This window comes from Ammospiza caudacuta, chromosome 2 (genome assembly GCF_027887145.1).
Source record: "Ammospiza caudacuta isolate bAmmCau1 chromosome 2, bAmmCau1.pri, whole genome shotgun sequence".
Taxonomy (NCBI): Eukaryota; Metazoa; Chordata; class Aves; order Passeriformes; family Passerellidae; genus Ammospiza; species Ammospiza caudacuta.
In genome coordinates, this window is record NC_080594.1 from 30,681,328 (window position 1) to 30,701,733 (window position 20,406).

General features: G+C 45.7%; 1 protein-coding gene across 3 annotated transcripts; it reads right to left on the reverse strand.

Annotated features, from left to right (window-relative positions):
- Positions 1-1,600: 1,600 nt before the first annotated feature.
- LOC131572348 (tumor necrosis factor receptor superfamily member 1A-like) lies at positions 1,601-17,690 on the reverse strand. 3 transcript variants are annotated; one of them, XR_009276023.1, is made up of 11 exons: positions 17,533-17,690; positions 8,535-8,736; positions 8,079-8,207; positions 7,632-7,778; positions 5,665-5,746; positions 5,281-5,348; positions 4,949-5,068; positions 4,581-4,618; positions 3,679-3,805; positions 2,116-3,113; positions 1,601-2,025 (listed from the first exon to the last, which is right to left on the reverse strand). XR_009276023.1 is itself a non-coding variant. In XM_058825510.1 (10 exons), the coding sequence occupies exons 1-10, from the start codon at positions 17,569-17,571 to the stop codon at positions 1,916-1,918; spliced, it is 1,062 nt and encodes a 353-aa protein (XP_058681493.1). In that variant the 5' UTR covers positions 17,572-17,690; the 3' UTR covers positions 1,601-1,915. The 3 variants fall into 3 exon arrangements, 2 of the variants coding, with proteins under 2 accessions (XP_058681493.1, XP_058681492.1); XM_058825510.1 differs by lacking the exon at positions 2,116-3,113; XM_058825509.1 differs by having other exon boundaries at positions 1,601-3,113.
- Between the last annotated feature and the right edge of the window lie 2,716 nt (positions 17,691-20,406).

Below are 20,406 nucleotides of genomic sequence, written 5' to 3' on the forward strand. Positions count from 1 at the left end.
TATTGGCCTAGTCAAGCTTCTTATTTATAACAGAAGCTAGAATGTTTACAGTAACAGGGATCAGTATTTAGAGTTTCTAAGATACCTGTAGGTGAGATTCGTACATGTTCATACAAGCTCAGGATAAGCTCTAAAGAAGCAATATGGATAATGCTGTTACAGTGATTAGTGCTGTAGGTGAGATTGTACAAATATGTGCACTTTAAACAAAACCACGGAGCTAGATTTGGGTTGCTAATACCCCTAGTCCCTGTGTGCCTCAATTAAGCACCTGCATATAGTCTGTGATTATGTGTACTCCCCAACACCAACAAAGCCACTGGCAACCCAGCAGTGGCCTGGGGCTTGCTGCTTGTGGCCTATCTTGTGCCACAAGATTTGCCACACATGGATTTTAAGTGATGTACTGAACAGTTTGAGATGGGGAAAAAAACCCATGGCTTAGACATCACACCTGGAAAAGATTTCCAAGAATTTCCCCACTTCAAGCACTTTGAATATATAGCATTCACTTCTAATAATTATCATCCTGTTGTGCTTGTTGAACATAAATTATGAAAGAAAAAGTGTATTACAGTGTGTCACAGACATCCTTTCACTAAAAATCCTCTCTTGGGATTTTTCTCCTTCTGAGAAGCTGAGGCCTCAGAAACAAAATGCAAACAATGGTTATCTGCTGCTGTGGAATGAATCAGGTGGTTTTTTGATTGGGCCATCTTGAATGTTTACAATTAATGGCCAGCCACAGACCAGACAGCTTGGACTCTCTGTTTGAGCCACAGATCTTTGTTATTCATTCTTTTCTATTCTTAGCTAGCCTTAAGATGAAACCTTTCCTTCTATTCTTTTTAGTATAGTTATAATGTAATATATATATATCATAAAATAATAAATCAAGCCTTTTGAACACAAAGTCAACATTCTCGTCTCTTCCCTCATCCAAGAACCCCTGTGACCACTGTCACAACAGTGAGCTTTGTACTGCCTCTGATTAAAAATAAAAAAAGCAACAATATCATCCTCAATTAAAATAGGATGTAGGCATAGCAAAACAAAGCCTCAAACTGGGAATTAAGACTGATGTCAGTTCCTGGCTTTGTCACTGATGGTTGGGAGCTTCCATGTTTCAAGTAGAATAGTCCTTCCTTATTTAACATGGTGCTCTGGTTCCTCAGACAAAAACATGTAAGATTAACATTAAAGTATAACCTATTATTATTATTTTATTTAAAGATCTTTTCCAGTTTAAAAAGCCAGATACAAATCCAAATGATTCATTGTATATTGCTTAAAAAGTCACTCTAAATGTGCTGGCATTCATATTCTGGAATATCTGAGAAGACCTGAAACTGGAGTCCATTTAAATCCTGCCCTCAGCTAGTTTCTTGTGATGTGAGGTCAGCTAAGTTTTACATACCAAAGTACATAAAACCTGAGTTTGTTTTTTTTTAAATGTACAAGACCACCAAACCATCTACTCTTGTAAGTTATTCCCCTTCGTCTCCCCCCAGCCACAGTCACAGAAAAGAAGCTGATATGAGCAAAACCAGAACAGAGGTAAAAATATTCACTTTAATTCAGAACATTTAGTGTATTTACAATAGAAAGTTCCTCTCTGATCAAGGGATTAGAGACTGAAAAACCCATGTTACAAACATGTGGACAACTTGCACCTGGTGCAGGCTAGTTGATTTTTTTCCATATCTGGTTCTCCCAGGGTAATTCTGGTGAGAAGCGATGGGGAGAGCCTGGAGATGGTACTGGATGGCTCCCACAGCCAAGCAGCAATCACAGTCCAGGAAGTAGTGTGCAGTTATTCAACAGTTGCTAGAACATCTATACAGACACGTAGACAGTCCCATGTGCAGTTAGATTCACGGAATCATCCAATGTAGGTGAGCAGGTAGACACAAGCTTACCAGCCTGTGTGCAGGCACAGACTTGCAGAGGTGCTCGTGCTACCTGTGCCCATGCAGAGGTGCCACTTCACCCAGGCAGGTGCACACACTCCTTGCCACCCTGCACCTGGACAAACACACAGGCAGGTGTTTTGTTAATGCTAACTTACATGATTTCTAGATACAGAAAAAAAAACTTGAGGAAAAAAGCACCAACCCTCTCATCTGACTCAATGGCTTGGAATTGTTACTCCTCTGGAACCTGAGGGACATGGTGTGGAAAGAATGATGTCCTCCTGTTTCTCACAGAGACAGAACCAGTTCTGAATCTCCAGGAGACTTTTGCTACAGCAATACCAACTAGTTGCTACTGGTTGACACCGAGAGGGGGCAATCCTCTCCTGTTCCCAGAAATAGGCACATCCTCCTACCACTTCCTCTGAGTCAGATTTAGCAATCAAAAGGCTGCAATATGAGCCACTTCAACTGGTTGATCTTGCAGAAAAATAGATCTGCAAGAAGTGAGTGAGTACTCAGCTTAACCAAAGCACCCTACAAGTTTACCCACCACACGATGTGTGGAGCACCTGCTTCAGCAACAGCTTGTCCATAGAAGCTGATCCATGATCAAGTCACTCAGAGCTCCTATTTGCATCTTGCTCAGACTCCACACACCACTTCCTTGATGAGGTGCTTCCCCTCCTTGGGAGAGGAGGTGTTGCAGAGGTATGCCATGGCTTAAAGGTTGAACTATGTGGTGGTTAAGAAGCAAACCTCAGCCTTCCTCCAGCATAACCTGCTGCTGTCTCCAACAAAACCAGCTGATAAGTGTTACAAAGATGGGGAGATATGAGGAAAGAAAGAGAGCTATGATCCCCTCTTAAAGGTCAAAGGCAGCCTAAGCAGAAATAGATTAAAGATGGTTGCGGAGGCTGCAAGGCTGAGGAGAGTTCTGGTTGAGCAAAGCTTCTTGAACAGCCTCACTGCAGCCACTGAGCTCCATGTGGTTGAGAACACGGCTGATGTGCTCCACGGTGGCAGCACGGCCCATCTGCAGTCTCCAGAGGCGGAGCATTTCGTACTGGGCGTCCCGCAGGCGCCGGTGCTCCAGCTCAATCCGCTCCAGATCGCAGTCGCTGAGCCCCAGGCGCCGCACAAACTCCTTCCACCGCGACGGCGGCACGTGGTCCACCACCGTGTACAGAACAGCAGGGGCTGTGGACACACAGGGAGACCCTGAGAAGCAGGATTCTTCCACCTCAAGGACAATGGGGATAACCCAGGGCTGGAGGTTGCCCTGGCATCTTGCATTGCCCCCTCTTATTCAAGCCTTCTCCAGAGTAATCACACCGACTCCAGACTTGCTCTTGTCTCTCAAAGTATAATGGGAATGTTTCCATATGCTCTTGTATAAGGCTATGAGCAGAGTCAAGCACATTTTCTTAGGGTCTTTCTGCCATACATTCTTGACAAAGAGCAAATTATTAAAATTATTCTGGGTCACTGCCCATATTGACAGCATGTCAATACATATGGCAATCCATTTTGCTGGTAGGGAAAAAGGACAACAGAAAGGCCTTGCACAGATATTTGCTATATTTGGCATATACAGACTCACAGGCTCTGGGCATGCTTCTGCCTTTCTACTGTGCTGTGCATGGGTACACATCCAGGTCACATACACTGGGTAAGGTCTCTCCAGCATACTCCTAGCTGCATCTGCGTAATTACGTTCCCATTTGACTGGGGAAGGAGAGAAGGATGGAGGAGTTTCACTTACTGTCTGGAAGCTGTGTCTTCCTGGCAGATCTGACACAGTCTGGTGAACTCTGGGTTGTATTTAATGGCAATTCTTTTTCCTTCTGGGACTCAGGACAAAGGGTGGAAATTTCATTTTTTTCCTCAACCTGAAAGGCACATTACATAGGCCAGAATTACCCACGGCAGCACAATACACCTGTCTCCTGGAAGCAGCCGCTAACTTTATATACTAAAATTTATCCAAGATAGATGAGGAGTGGGTGTTGAGATTTTAATCCTTCCTACATGCCTTGTTTCAGCAGAGGACACCAAACATTTCTTTCCAGCAGAGCCCAAAGAGTTTAACTTTCTTTTGGCACCATAAAACAGTAGTCCAGGAAAAAGTATTTCTTTACAAAATCAAGTAAGGCTGGTACCCAAAATCACCACCATTCTAGAAGCTCCACAGGCCATCTTTCCCATCAGCCTCCTCTGTAAGGCTGTGGAAACCCCACCTCAGCTGCTGCCTGGGCACTCTTATTTGCAGAGTTACCTTGGACCTCAGAGAATACTGTGAAGCAGCACTGAGAGGCTTGTGGAGTCAAGATCTGAAGTGAAATAAAATTAATTAAATCCTCCAAGCTTGGGGTACATAGAGAGAAAAGGGGATTAAGGATCAACTACCTGAACAAAATGCATCCAGGAAAAAAAAAAAAAGCCAGGAGTTTGAAAAGCATCCTCTAGAAGAGGGGAAGTAAAGTGTTACTGGCTCCACCCTCTACAGGAAAAGACTTCTGAGTTAGACAGCCCTATTACTCAGCTCACTTGAAAATACAACGCCTGAAAACAGCCCATGGGGAAAAATATTACTCCAGATCCCAGGCTAACATATTTAAAAGTGGAAGGTAAGCTATATATATATATACTCATCATATTGCTCACCTCTGATACTCGCTCCTTGGTTGTCGGTGGCAAAGAAACTTCAAAGGAAGAAAAAAAAAAGAAAGTAGAAATTATTTTCACTTCCTCTTGTCCCAGAGAAAACTGGAAAGCAGCTACTCACAATCCTGCCCTCAAAAATGTTTTATAGCAAAATAAACATCCCAGAAATAAGCTCAAGTGTACATCCAGTCGTAGCTACAGGCCTGGATGCAGAACTGCAATAAGAGCCTCGGCTATTTAATTCTTGTGCTACTCTGGCCTTGCAGCAGAGCAGAGTCAGGGGATCCCACTTTGTCCCTCACACACAAAAGCACACAGAAATCAGTGTCTATCCCAGCCAATATCACTGCACATGCCACTGTACTCACCACAGAAGCAGAAAGGCCCTGTCTTACGTTTCTGGACCAGCTTCCCTACTTTACATGCAATGCAGAGGACGAAGATAACTCCAAATATTCCAACAAGGGTGCCAAGTACAAGGTTTCCATCTGGACAAAAGGAAGAGAGCAAATGCATGAGTGAGTAAGAAAAGAGGAGGTAAGTGCTAGAGGAAGAACAGCAAGTGGAGATTTGCAAATGGTAGGGAGAAAAAGGATAAAGGTTTGACAAGTGGAAAATAGAACCCTTTACAAAAGGCATTAAGAAAACAACACCCCACAATGAAAAGATTCCAGTGCCCTTCAGTCCCCTGAGCACTCACTCAGCCCAGATGAGGTCGGTGAGGTAGTGACTGGGCTGGGACACAGCAAGCAGTCTTCTCCAGTGCAGCTAAAGGGGCAAATCAGAGAGGTGAGCACATGTGCAATGAAACTCTGGCCATTTCCAACCTCCCTAATTAACAGACAAGTCAAGATGAGCCTGCAAAGCAGAGCAATGCAGTGTGACTAGTGACTTTGGGCTCTTAGTGGGCTAATGTCCACATGGAGGAGACTGGGGGTGAAGACCTACTTGCCTCAGAAAGGCAATTAGAATATTGTAAAGTTATGCCTAGATAGAAGGTGTCATGAGAAGAATTTCCTCCCCCCATGAAGCTCCTGCTGTCCCTCCCACTCAGTGGTGGGGCATACAGAGTAAAAAAGCTCACCTGTTGCAAGGCTTGCAAATATTACTACGTGACAGGAAGAATTGAGGCTTACACCTGCAAATTGCATCTTTGTTCTTTGAACCTGTAGAGGAAAAAAAAAAATCAGAAACTGTTGCCATAATATGGACAAAGAAGAAAACAAAGGGGAAAAAAATCAGCTTTAAAATGGATGAAAGGTTATCCTTTTTTTAAGCCTGCTACTGAAAACTGCTACTGAAGAAGAGATAAAGGAATTGATCTATATATAAAAACAGAGTTGAGGGAGGATAAAAGTAATAAAAATAAGAGTGCCTCTGTCCTGAAGGTGGGCACCCCTGTAGAGGCTTGGAAAGGGACTATAATTACAGAGCAGCTGGAATTAGTGTAATGCGCAAAAAGCAGTAAAAGTCACCCAAGTTCAAGCATGACAGGAAGGGGAAACCACATTAGTCAGGCCAAGATGAGGGAGAAGTGGTCCCTGAGCAGCTGGGACTGGTGAGGAAGTCAGTTCAGGGCAAGGAGAAATCATTACAAGTCATGGGACACATAAGCATTCTTCTGATGCCGTGAGTGGAAGGGGTAAGAAATGAAAGAACTCTCACTTCTAAGCAAGGCACAGGAGAGAGCCTGAATAAAACAGGTGTGGGGAGGAGCAGGCAAGAGCAGTGATGGAAGGACATCAAATTGCATGAGAGAAGGGGGAAATGTACTAGAACAAGGAGTATGCATTCTGATATGAGTGAGGGAGGGGACTGAAACAGTTCTACATCAGCCAAGAGGGAAGGAAGCTGCTCAAGGACAGTGTGCAATCACAACCCTTGAGGAGAAGCTTAAGCATGGAAAGTGTGACAAGATCATTGAACACTAGAGGGAACACATTCACCAGTGAAACAGCAAGCCTCACACTGGGCAGGGTAAGAGATGGGAAAGGGATCAGGAGCAGCACAGTGTGCAAAGAAGACAGGATAGCTTTAACACAAGGTAGGATGTGGCAGCAGCTGCACTGGAAGCATGAGCCTGCTAGACAATTAAAGAACAATGACTAAATTAATTATAATTGTATCTTTGATACAGATCATGAGCAGCTGAATAAGATGTTGAGAGGGGAGTGTGTGTCCTTGGACTGGAGACAGCCCCTAAGGAATGTATGTACGTGCAGATTTGGAAGACCAGTCAGGGTGTGAATGGGCATGGATGTGTGATGTCTTGTTTGGCTGCACAGTCAGATCCACTGGTGCAAACTTATAAAAGAGCTAATCAAGGAAAAAAGTTCACATTGCATCCAATAGTGACTCATGCTTTCTCAATCCTCACATCAAAAGAAGACATTTAAGGGACATGGAAAGAATTAGACTACAGACAGCAGTGTTTGTTAAGATCTCTGATTCCTGACTTTGGGACAGCTAACACAAGTACTTCTCCCAGACACTGGCATCATCCCAAGGTAATGCCCAGTTCCACTGGGTATAGTTCAGCATTACTAGCAGCTCTTTACTTTAGAACACTGTGGTTGCTCAGCAATTAGTTCAGTTCAGACAAGCAGTTCAGCTGGGCACCAGGGCCAGAGGTATTTTCGCCCATCATACTCAAAGTGCTTCCAGCAGTTGGTAGGGAAAATGCAGTGAGCATCAGGAGAAAAACAAACAAGGAAGGCAAAAACATAAAGAACATAAAGATCTTGCTTCTAGAGCATAAAGATCTTGCTTCAGGACAGACAAGGCAGAGGCACCAAAATTAAGTAGAAAGTAGCTCCTCACAACAGCTAAAACCAAGAAACAGTTCAAGGACAAAAGAAAGCAGCTATGATAGGAAACAGGGATTGATGCCAGAGCAGGCAAAAAACAGGAGTCTTTCTGGGGAAAGAGGGCAGACAAACCCCAGAGTTGTTCCAAAACCACCATCCTTCCAGTGCAAGGCACTGCAGCATATCAGAAATTCTACCCTACTACAGTACATCTGCACTGGAGCCATATCCATGCCATACTCACAGCTGGTAATAATCCCGTCAGCACACAAGCTGCAGTTCCTGCACTGGAAGTATTCCGACTCAGAATCAACCTGATACTGATTCTTCTGACAGCCACAGACAGTATCTTGCTTTGGGGTGCAGGGTGTCTCTACTATCTGCTGGAGTGCTGAGGAAAGAAAGGAGAAATTATTACTCCAGCCTCCACCTTCAACTGAGAGCACTGTCATGATCATAGGTATTGTTATCCCCTAATTTTCACAGAAAAAGGCCAGAAAGGCCTGCAAACTGTAGCTCAGACAGTTCTAGTTTGGTAAACCTTATCCTTGCTGTCCCAAATCCATCCCCATACACTGTCTTACCCATTCAACTGCTTACTTTTCCAAGCTCCCTTGCCCACCTTGCCATCCCCTCCAGCCCTCATCCACCCCCATTTTCCTCAGATCCTGCAGATCTGGCAGTGCCTCACCTGTACGGCAGCGTTTGCACTGGAAGCACTTAGACATGGTGTTATCAACAGCTGTGAATGTGCCATTGGCACATGGGAGACAGACAGTTGCCTGGTCAGGCCCTTCACAGTCTTTTGCCTTGTAGGTACCTGCAAGAAAATCACTTAGCAGAGCTCTAGAGGAAGGCAAATGCATTGTCTTAGGGAGGACAGGAGTCACTGGCTCCTCAAAGAAACCCTAGAGTTGATGCCATAAGGACCAAGTATGCTTCCCCTCACCAGTGTGAATGACACTGACAGCCCATAAGAGGAGAAAAGGAATAAGAATAAATAAAAGAAATAAGAATTTATCTGGGTAGGGATAGGTACCAAGCGAAGGGAGAGCTGATTTGCTGTAGGAAAGAGACAGTTTGAGAGTGCAGGACCGGGAAATGCCTCCCAGGTGAAAATTACTACTACTGCATTTATTTAGTGTACCTGCATGACACCTCATGCAGCAGTGGGTCTTTCTGGGGTGTAGGTATTGTCCCAGTTGACAGTGCATCTGTTTCTTTTCTCTCCTCAAGGGGTTAGAGGGGTCTCTTCCATCCAAAGCCACCCGACGGACTTGCACTCTATATGCCACTGGAGTAATTTCTACAGATTCCTTTGTCAGCACACAGACAAATATTAGAATAACCTGTAAATAGAGAGAGAGGGAGGGAGGGAGGGAGGGAGGGAGGGAGGGAGAAGAGAGAAACAAGGTGAGAAAACATTATATCCTCCTGCACACTGCACTTCTGATTTCAGCACTTAGAATTACATCATATCATGAGTTCAGCTTACTTGGTTAATTCTGGTAATGGGACCTTCCACTGGCAAATATATGTGGGGAGATGATCTACAAAAATAAACCCCAACAAACCAATGCCTGCCATCTGTGATATTAATATACCATTCAATGGCCTCTATGGTAAACTGGTTGTATATAAAACAAATATTTTTCATGATGTGCATTTTATACATGGAATGCCTTGAAAATGCTGCAGCTTGCATAGAAGTTACACAAGAGCAAAGAAATGTTTTTATTAAGGAAGGCAGTAAAGCTGTCCATGTAGAAACAGTTCCACAGAGAAGAATGCATCCAGTACTTGCAGTTCCACTGAATAAATACACAAGATGGGAAGTTTGGAATAAGATGGCAAAAGAGGATCGCACTAAGTACAGGAAATCTTACAAAACGCCTCCTGAGCAAGCCAGACCTAGTAACATGGGAAAATTAGGTTTTTGATTTCTCCCTGTGTCAAATGTACATTCTTCCTCTTAAACTGCAGCTGTTAACAATCAGCCCATACAATTCAACACAAAAATGAGCAGCTTCTTCTTTTTTTAACTCTGCTAAGATTTGATTTCTATTTTTCCACTTGAAAGTTACTGTTATCATGCCAATCTTAACAGAAATGTTAGGATTGGCATGACTGCCACATGACTGTAAGAAAGGGTGACTGTACACCCACACACACATGAACCAGGGGTTACAAGCACAGCTGCACCAATAATGAAGGATGCTGTTCCCTGGACACTGTTTGCAGTACACTGTTCCCAGCACTGAAATTGAGAAATATACTGTTTATGTAATCGCCAAAAGGTCTCCCCTCTGGTAAGAGGACAGCATAAATGACTCATCAGCAAAAGATCCTCTACCAGAAGGGTGGTAAGAAGATGCAGTGTATTACAAACACAACCTCTTTGCATCTTGGCCCAATAGAAAAACAGACCTCAGGCATGCATTTCAAACATTCAGATTAAAAAAACCATACAACAACAAAAAGGTTAAAAAAATCCCAACAAAACAAAATCAGGTCAAAACCTGGTCCAAAATATATGAAACCTGAAGTCAGCAAGTTTCTACAGCAAGGACCTATCTCATACCAACCAATGACTCCTGAAGAATATGAAAGATTTGTTGAAAAACTACTTTATGGTACCATGAAGAAGTCCAGCAGCATGATGAAGACTTGACAACTTGCATCCCTGGTCATCCTCTTTGCACACAAGTGATCCTGGCCACACTGGACATCCATGTGTTGATGCTTCTGAGTATGGTACAGATGTACCAATGAACTCTGTGCATCAGATCAAGTGAATGATGAAAATCAACTAATAACTTTTGCAAATAAACACCGCCCTGCCAATATAATCTCACACAAAGTTTTACTATACTACCTTCCCTGCAATTGTAATGTTTTCCCAGCTTGTTTTTTTGAAACTGTTTTTTTTTGAAGATGTCCAGCATTACAAGCACATCTTCAGAATTCTTCTTTTTTTTTCCCTTTTTTTGCTTTTTCAGCTGGGAGACTTAGAGCAAAAGCAAAGTAAACCAATAATGGTAAACCACAGTCATGATACCAATTTTGTGGTAGCAAGCTTACCAAAAGATACATAGAATGAAATGGTTATGACAGCCCTACACTGTTATGTTTCTCTTTCAGAATTAAAGCCTTGGGGGAGAAAGGTACACACCCAAAAGCAACTTAAAACCTCAAGAACGATGGAGTTTGCAACTTTGACAGAGCTAAAACATTGTTTTTTGGAGAGTTCTGACACATTCAATAGACCAGATGCTAAAATGGTGAACAGGAAAAAAGAGAACCACATATTTAAATAGATATCATTTCAGACTTCATTAGTTGACCACAGAATAATTGTAAGCACTCCAACAACTCCTCAGCAGAACTAAAAATTGTTTCAGCAGCTGACATTACAAGATTTATTGCTTGCAGGAAAACAGATAGAAGATCCTTCACACAGATGGTCTGACACACAGTAACAATAAAAACATTCTGATTCTCTAGCTAGTGATTAAAGATTGAAGATAAAAGCATCAAAGATTAAGCTAAAAATACAGAGAAAATTGGTCAGATACACCTTCAAAGACAAAAGAAAACAGAAGTGGTTTGAATTTTTCAGATTAAGTGAAAGCATGTCTGTAAGTGTCATCAAAGCAGAGTTAACATGGTACTGAACACAATTTGAAGAACAGAATGTCACAGGCCAGGAGTGACTCACACTCCAATGGCTCGGCCATCCAGCAAAATCATTCACATGATGGAAAAAAACCACCAAAACACCTCCATCTTAAGCAGCTCCCCAAGCCATTCAGCAATACACTGATTTATACCAATGAACAGCTTCACCAAATTCAGGTAATACATGAAATTAGAACAGTCTGTTCTGTTTCAGTTGGAAGGCACATAACTCATGGTATATGAACTGTAACAACCATATTACAGAACTGATGGACTACAGAACTGATCAAAATCCTCAGCAAAACCAAACTAAGAGGATATGAACATGACCACACAGCAACCACTTGGTAGTGAAAGAGTGACCCAATGAAGAGCAAGAAGACCCCATATAATAATGCTTTTTGATCCAGACTGTTGCTTGAGGGATAGGGAGTTTAGATCATAAGGGTGATATTGCCCAGGAATTTCTTTGTTGGGGATCCCTCTTTTGAGGCACCTGGCTTAAGCTACCATGGGACACAGTTGATTTGTACCAACAAATCTGTCTGATGGAAATGAGAGCCTGATTTTTAAAAATTCTTTTGCAGTTCCCCTCTTCTGGACACATTCAAGGAAATGTGCCAAAATCCTTAATTTGTGAGGCTCCCAACTGCTCCCAGCACTGCAGGTGAGGCCGCAGCAGCGCTGAGCACAGCGGGTGACGGGTGATCCCCTGTGCCCGGCTGTGCTCTGTGTCTGATGCCCCAGGACACAGTTCCTGCCCTCTGGGCTATGCCCTGCTGACCCTCACTGAGCTGCTGCTGCCCCCAGCACCCCCAGGGCCCTCCCTGCAGGGCGCTCTGCAGACACTCCTGTCACAGGTTGTATTTGTGCCCAGAAGTAACCCTGTCCCCACATTCAGGATCCAGCACCTGGACTTGCTCAATTTCATTCCAATAATCATTGCTCAATGCTCCAATTTATCTAGAATAAATACGTTGAACAGAACTGGCCCTAGAATTGAGCCCTGAGAAACACTGCTGGTGATCAATCGCCAGCCAGATTTAGCTCTGAAGCCTCAAGTCATTGATAAGAGTTTGCCAGGCAAAGTTAAGAAGTCTTCTGCAAGTGAAACAAGCTGAATGTCCATTGTTAGGTGTACAACACACTCCACTTGCCAGGATCAAAAAAACCAGCACCCACTAAGCAATTTCACAGAGATAATGTGTATTACCTAAGCCGAGTGGTAATTCAAACCACGTGTGATGCACACCACTGATTCACACCTACTCTGCCTTTTCAGTCAGCAGGGACTACCAGGGAAAACAGAGTCAGCAGAAACTCTGGGGTTTACTTCTGAAACTGCTGCAGGAATAACCAAAATATGGCAGAACACTGGTTCCTTAAAACATTCCACCCCTCTGGATGACAGCTGCACATTTCCTCACACATAAGGCAACCCCAGTTCCTTCCCTGCCCTCACACCAGCACTTACTGCCCAGCACTTCACCTACAATGAAAAAAGACAGCACAAGCCCAAAAGTTCTTCTATGCAATGCTTTGACAGCTGAGACAGGAGTTAGGAGCCTTTCCACAATTTTCACACTCAAATATTCTCGAATTACTGCCACCACTACAATTTGCACAAGGGTGGAGGGAGCAGGAACAGTGACACACAGGTCATTTTGCTATCTTTAATACTGTTGCTTCAATATTTCTTGAGAAAACAGTACACCATACTACTAGTTATAACTATCTGTACTCTGTTGTAAATAATTGTGAATTAAGTCTTTTAGTCTCAGCATTATCATCATCAATGAAATCAGTATTTTATTCATATAAATATATTTTGTCATCCTTAATCCTCATGGACCAAGTTGCACAAAGATTCCATTGTAATAACTCAATCGACCACTTCTCTCAAAAAAGGCTTCGAGTTTGCAAATTCTATTTTTAAACTAATTAATTATCAATTACGTGCAAATAAGAGGCATTATGAGTTATTAGAGTGTCTCAAAATATTTTGTAACAGCAAGTTACCTTGGCTTAAGAATCTAGCATGATACACACCCCATGCACAAGTATTCTACACATAAATCATCTTTAATCATCATAAATCATCTGTCAGCCTTTTTAATGAGTCATAAAAAATTAGTCAGCTTGGAGGCTTGGGCAAAAAACAGTACTTGCTCAGACTAATGAGCTACCAAAGAAATCAGAGTACAGGATTTACTCTTATGTTCTTTGTCTGGTTCAGCCATTTCCAAAAGCTCTTTGAGGTTTGCATTTGTTTTAGTTTGCTATACAAAGATGAAAGGGAAACCAGAACTTCTGCTTTACACATTGAGAAATGTGTATGAAAGCAACATTTACAGGAAGCTTTCGTCATTGCTCTCTAAAAACTGGAAAGGACAAAAGAAGGCTACAAGAAATACTATTATAAATAATCCTCATTTTATGAAGATCAGATGAAATAATACTGTATTTCAGGCCTTGTCTGAATTCAGGAGACTAGTAATAGCTTTGATACAATGAAGCAAGGCCTTAGAAATCTTAACATAAAAATCAAAAGAAAACTGTGATTATCTATAAAGATTGTGGAGTTCACATCATTAAACATCATAAAGTGTATAAAGTTAGAAGGCTTTATTTCATGTTAGTAAAGATTAAGAAAATAATGGAGAAGTCAGAAGGCGATAACAACCATAAGAAAATTTCTTTGGAAGCTTTCCCTCCAAGGACACTGTGGTGGACACTGTGTCAGAGTGCCACGTCCACTGACCCTCAACACCCAGCACTTGGCCTGCCCGTGCTCAGGGCTGAGTTCCACTGTGCTGCTGTATGGCCTCACATCAGAGCACTGATGGAGCAGGAGCCAGGGGAAGGCTCAGGGGATCCTTACTTTTCCATCCTGAAATGATTTTCAGCTGGGCATGAGCCCTGGGCCCCTGCCCACGCTGTGCCACAGACCTGCTCATGCCCCTTGCCAGTGACTCACTAGGTGAACTTCTAAGTCAGGTGATTGTCAAACGCTGAGTCTTACTCATTGGAACAGATATATTCCTGTTTGGTTTAATAGGAAAATGTTGTGACATTGTTTGAGATGTGCTTTCCACTGTCAGGTTCCTAAGAGCACAACACAAGGATATGTGTTAGCAAAGGAAGCACTCAGCTATCCAGGGATTACTGAAGAGAACATGAGGCATCTGCCCCAAATACAAACAAAGTCTCTTTGTGATGACTAAAGAAAATGGGCAAGAAGGAGCAAAGTGACAACACTGGGTTTACCACAAATAATACTGCTAATGCAGAAAATTGATTACTTAATGAAAAGGGAAAGGCATCCAGACTGACAGTACTGGTTACTTGTGAGAACAAAAACTGCCACGTAAGTGTACTTAGCACAGACCCTAATACAAACATTTAATTTGGCTAGAAACAGTCAGTCCTAAAAATAGAAATTGAAACTAGATTAATATGCAGTTAAAGTTCAATTAATCTTGTTGAAAACAATCAGAAATGCAATCAAATGCTATGAATTATTAGGAAAGGATGCGAGAGCAAAACCAAGAGTGTTGTTATGACAATATATAAAGGATTGAATCTGACTGTAGTTCTGGTCCCCAGTCTTAAGAATATAAATTAACTCAGATATAATACAAAGAAAAGTAATAAGGACCACCATTGGTACAAACTGACTGCCACAAAGGGAAAGATAAAATATACCAGTCCATAAAAGAGACACCTGAGCCAAGGATCCTGTAGCAGGCTCAAAGCCACAAATGCCAAAGAGAAGATGAACTGGGATGAGTGTTCTCTGTCTCCTCCAGTACAAGAACTGGAGGCATCACGTAAGACAAGCAGCAGAGAGGTTCAAAACCAACGCAGGGAGGTACTTTTACAGCCAACATGTAGCTGAGGTGTGGGCTTCCATGAGAGACTGCTGGCTCTGCCAGAAACCTGTCCTGGTTCCAAAATTTATCACCACACCCATGGGAGAAGGAAAAAAAAAAAGCCACACTCAGGGATGCAAAATATGAAGACGCCATTTCAGCTTGTAAATTCCAACAGTCCCAGCCCCCTGGAAGCCAGGAAAGTATTCTTATTTTTCATTGCTGTACACTTGCCCTGCTCCAAATCCCTTGGCAGACACCTGTGACTGGTCACTACTGGAAACAGGCTGGTGGCCCAACAGCTCTTTCTTACAATGCGCTTGGTGGCCTGGTTTTCAATTTTTATATAATGTAGCTTCTAACTTCAAAATGGCAGTTTCTCCCTTTACTTTGAAAATAAATCAGTGCCAGAAGTACCCTTATGGCTATTTTGTCTTTTTTCTTCATAAAACAGAATTTTCTTTAATAAATTAAACTTCAATTATATTTTTTAATGAGACAGAAAACACCCTGGCCTCAGTGAAGACAGATGCAATTTTGTCCACTGTAAAAGTTAGGAGTGCATAGGGAAAACACAGAGCAACTGAAAATTAATTTAAGGACAGGCAGAAAGAGTGAATACATGGAAACAGGCTACAGGAAATTTTGAAGAATCACAGGAAACATACAAGAATCAGAAGAGTAGAAGGGAGGCATCAGGGGACCAAGAAGGTCTATGAGGGCAAACAGGATGATATGCAATGTAAATGACAGTGGATGGGCATGCAACAGAGTGAGAGCGAGACTTGAAACTCTGGGGGGGAACAAAAGAGAATATGATTTAATTGAAAAGATAAACGTTATCTGTAGGGAGTAGAGTGCTATTGACAACTTGATATGACATGCAAATAGGAAGGGAGAAACATCTTCAAAAAGAAATCCCACTGAAGGACACTTCCTCCAGTGCCTTATTTAACTGAAGATAATATAATGATTTTGGGGAATCAAACAGATCTTTCTCTTTTTGCCAACTGAATGAATAATATCACATATAGTACCAATTTGCACCAAAACATGTGCACCTCTATTCTTAAGCCAGAAATACACTTTTCAGGTTTGCTGCTTTGCAATCTGTCCATAAGTCAACATAAGTCCATAAGTTTGTGTGTCCTACCAAGGTCCCAAGGTGGTAAGTGATGCACAACTAGAGTCAAGGTATTCCTTCTCTCCAGTTTTAGCTGTGTTGTCCTGCCACTGCTAGCTTTAAGTCTACTACGAGGGTTTCCAAACTTCAAGCGGTAAAAAACCCCCAAGACCAAATCCAAACCCTTCTGGAAGGTAACTTTGCCCGCATTGCAACTTTCTGACCACAAATTAACAACTAAGCCAATTACAAGCCCAGCGCAGCCAAGTGCAAGCACGCATTACCAGGATGTTCAAGTATTTAAGGACAACAGTTTGACCTCGTAACCTCTACAGCAGAATTTATAGCCATGTCATGATGCCGAGTGACACCACTCCGCTGTCCCAGCTTTAGCACACATCTGCTGATACTCGATAGCCATTCACGTCTGGCAATCAGGCTATTCATAAAACTCTCCGATATCTTTTAAAACTTTTTCGCCCGCAAAATCACAACAGGCAGCTTACGAAGCCCGGGCAGCCTAAAGAAGATCTACCGGCTGAAGAGCTGAACTTGCTCTTATACAAATCCCGTGGTTTGGGGCGTAGCTACAGCCCTCTAATCTTTGTTCAGACGCCCGCAGAGTGGCATTTGTGTGCGCCCGGCTGCGCAGCAAAGCGGGGGCGGCTCATCGCCGGTCCCTGCACAGCGGCCGAGGGAACGGAGCGGCTCCGATCCCGGCCCGGGCGGCTCCGAACCCGGCCCGGCGCTCGGTGTCCCGGAGCGGAGCGGCTCCGATCCCAGCCCGGGCGGCTCCAATCCCGGCCCGGGCGGCTCCGATCCCGGCTCGGGCGGCTCCGATCCCGACCCGGCGCTCGGTGTCCCGGCGAGCTCCGCCGCCCGGACCCCCCGCGCGTTAACGGCCGCGCCGCGGGCTTCGGGGAATCCGCTGCCGTTCCTGTAAGCCCAGACGCCTTCTCCCTGAGTCAGGGATAAATCCCGGGAACGGCGCCAGAGAACTCGGTGCCCAGCGGAGGGCGGGAGGCGGCGATCCCGGCGGTGCCGCTGCCCCGCGGGCACACGGCGGATGGCGCGGCTGCGCTCCCGGTCCCGCTACCGCCGTTCCTGCCGCTCTAGCGCCGGCACCAGCCTCCCCTGCGACGACGACCGCCCGCCTCGCCCTGCCGCAGACTCCCCGAGCCTTCTCCCGCCGCCGGCCGCCCCGGCATGGGGCTGCCGAGAGGAGAGCCCCAGCACCCCGGAGAGGGCGAGCAGAAAGCGGGCTGGGCGCAGAGCGGCAGCGATCGGGAGCCCGACGGCGGCCGGGAGAGTGGAAGAGAGCCCGGGCCCGAAGGCTCGACGGCGGACACCGCTCAGCGGACCCGCGGCGAGCTGCAGATCGCCGGGACCGGAGGCGTCGCCGGGCGAGGCGGTGTCCCGCCGGCGCTCGGCCCCGCTGCGCCGGGAGCGGCGAAGCCCCCGCCGTGCCTTACCGTCCCCAGCGAGGAGCGGGGCAGCGCCGGGCCGCGCATGGCTCCGCGGGCCGCTACATCCCCGAGGCAGGGTGCCCGGCGCGCAGAGAAAGCCGGCCCAGCCGTACCCAGCGCCGGCCGGAGCAGCGCGCAGGCTGACTACCCCGTCTCCAACTTCCTGGCAGCGGCAGCAGGAAAGAGAGCGGCGGGCGGGAGGCGGCCCGGAGCCCCGGCGAGCCCCGCCCGCCCGCCGCCGGGCCAGGACCGGCGTCGGCAATATTCCCTAGAAACCCCGATGGACGAGCCGAAGGAAAGCGACGGATGGGGCATCGAGTGGATAAAGCTGCTAGAAAACACAAGGGAAAGGAGTCAGAGGAGGTCTGCTGAAATCTTAAAGTTCTTGACGCAGGAGTGTTTCACTCTTCAGCTGTACTTTCCACGTGAAAATTAACCATGTACTTAGAAGAAAAAGACTTTTTGCATCTTAACTGCCTTAATTTTAAAGAAAGGCATTGTGCAGCCACGATCAGCATTTTTAGAGTCTATATGACCATCCTGCAGTTTTTAATTTAAAACACACCTTCTCTTGCATGCTCCAATGAACCAACTGTACAGATAGTGCAAATATAAGCAAAACCAACATGATATTCTGTGTAAGCCCTGCTTCATTTAATATATCCTCTTAGCATGTTTGAAAAACAAAAATACAGCTAGGAATGAGTGGCTAAATGTTAAAGAACCCCCCTTGATTTGTTGCCCATTAAGACTTCCCCTTGCTTTCTGGAATTGTCTCTATACTCCAGTAAAAGACATTAGATCAAGTTACTAAGCATTTTTTTGGAAGAATTTCCCCATTTCAGTACAAAATGGGTACAATTCACTCCATGGACTGCCTGAATTACTGCGGAGAAATCCAAACCCCTCCTCAGACTGATCCTACAATGGAGTTGCTTATCTGCGGTGTGGAAGCCAACGACAGCACGTGCACAGGAGAAAACAAGGAGGGCACTTTTCCACACTTTGGCTTGGAACAGCTGTGACTTCCCAGCTGCAAGTCTCAGGAGGGAAGGAAATAGCAGAATAACCTGTTATCAGATTGCAGCCATCTCTAGGGATAGAGATGGAAAAGATTTTTTCCTGTTCTTTTCCTAGCCTCGAATGAGGACAATACAAAATTAGCCCCTAAAGGGAAAATTCTGGCACGCGTTCTGTGAAGGAGGAAATCATGTTTTTAATTAATAATGCTGTTTCGGGTTTAGCACTTGCTGGCATGTGAGTGGATGAGGCACATCCTTCAATCTTCCTGGAGCTTCAGCCTTCAAAAAAATAAAAAAGGCAAAACCCAGCTTCACTTCTCTAGAACTACATAAATGTCAAAAAATCCCTGTGAATCTTCACATTTGACTCCTCCCAAGTTTGGGGAGGGACGTTCTCACTGCACGTTTGACATTTACACCAATGTCAAATGCATCACTGTACATCCACTTCCCATCTTTCACCAGAACTCCAGGTCCAGGCCTCCCTCCATCCCTGCCACCTCCCTGCAGCCTGCCAGGTCTCCAGTGCTTCCTGAGGTCCTGTGGCTACGGGCTAAGGCCCAGAGGGACTGAGCCCACCCTCCTGTCTCAAACCAGTGGCTTGCAGCTCGTCTGACAGCCCAGCTGCTTCACACCCAGCCTGCAGAGCTGTGTTGGGCTTGCACAATCAGGTTCTGGTAGCAGGGGGACGACAGGGGTGGCTTCTGTGAGGAGCTGCCAGAAACTTCTGCGGTGTCTGGCAGAGCCACTGCCAGCTGGCTCCGAGGTGGATGCACCGCCGGTCAAGGCCAAGCCCGTGAGAAATGGCGGCAATGCCTCCGTGATAACCTATTTAAGAAGGAAAAAAAAGTTATTGCGGTGATGTAATTGTGGCTGGAGAAGAGCAGAGTGAGAACATGTGAGAGGAACAACCTCGCAGACACCGAGGTCAGTGGAGACGGAGTGGGTGAAGGTGCTCTGGGCACCAGAGCTGAGATTCCCCCGCAGTCATGATGAAGACTATGGTGAGGCAGGTTATCCTCCTGCAGCCCATGGAGGTCCATGGGGATGCAGACATCCACGGAGGAGCCCCATGCTGGAGCAGGTGGATGCCTGAAAGAAGGCTTTGACTCCGTGGGAAGCCTGTGCTGGAGCAGGCTCCTGCCAGGGACCTGCAGTGCCCTGGAAAGAGGAGCCCACACTGGAGCAGGTTCCCTGGTGGGACTTGTGATCCTGTGGGGGACTCACGCTGGAGCAGGCTGCTCCTGAAGGAGTGCACCCTGTGGAAGAGCGGGCCATGTCGGAACAGCTCTGCTGTCCGTGGTAAAGGTTCACACTGGCGAAGTCCGTGGGAGGGCCGTGCCGGAGGAGCAGGGGAAGGATCCCTCTGTCTCCCTGAGCAGCGGCAGGAACGACGCGTGACGAACTGACCGTAACCTCCATTCGCCCTCTCCCTGCGCCGCTGAGGGGCGCGAGGGGCAAGGCGTATTTAAGATTTATTTAACTTCTCATTATGCTCCTCTGATTTTGCTTGTAGTAAATTCAATTATTATCCCCAAGTTCAGCCTGCTTTGCCGGTGACGGCAATCGGTTTGTGACCTCCCCGGTCCCTGTCTCAACCCGTGAACCTTTCGTTTTACTCTCCCCGCCCTGCCCACTTGCGGCGCCGGTCAGCGAGCCGAGCCGAGCCGAGCCGAGCCCAGGCCCGTCCCACCCGCTCCCGTTCCTCGCCATCCCGCGCGGAAGGGGCGGGAACAGCCGGGGAGCGGCGGCGGTGATTGGACGGAGGGCGGGGACGGCGCGGAGCCCGGCGCGCGCGCGCGGCGCTTCCCGCCGCCGCCGCGTCGCCACGGCAACGGCGCGGCCCGCGCGGGCTGTC

What these genes read in the sequence shown, in the direction of transcription:
- LOC131572348 (XM_058825509.1), bottom strand. Translation starts at nt 17,571, where the DNA reads ATGCGCGGCCCGGCGCTGCCCCGCTCCTCGCTGGGGACG. An exon ending in CCCGCTCCTCGCTGGGGACG is followed by an intron (nt 8,737 to 17,532) that starts GTAAGGCACGGC and finishes CTCTATTTACAG; the next exon opens with GTTATTCTAATATTTGTCTG. An exon ending in ACCGACCTCATCTGGGCTGA is followed by an intron (nt 5,069 to 5,280) that starts GTGAGTGCTCAG and finishes CCTTTTGTCCAG; the next exon opens with ATGGAAACCTTGTACTTGGC.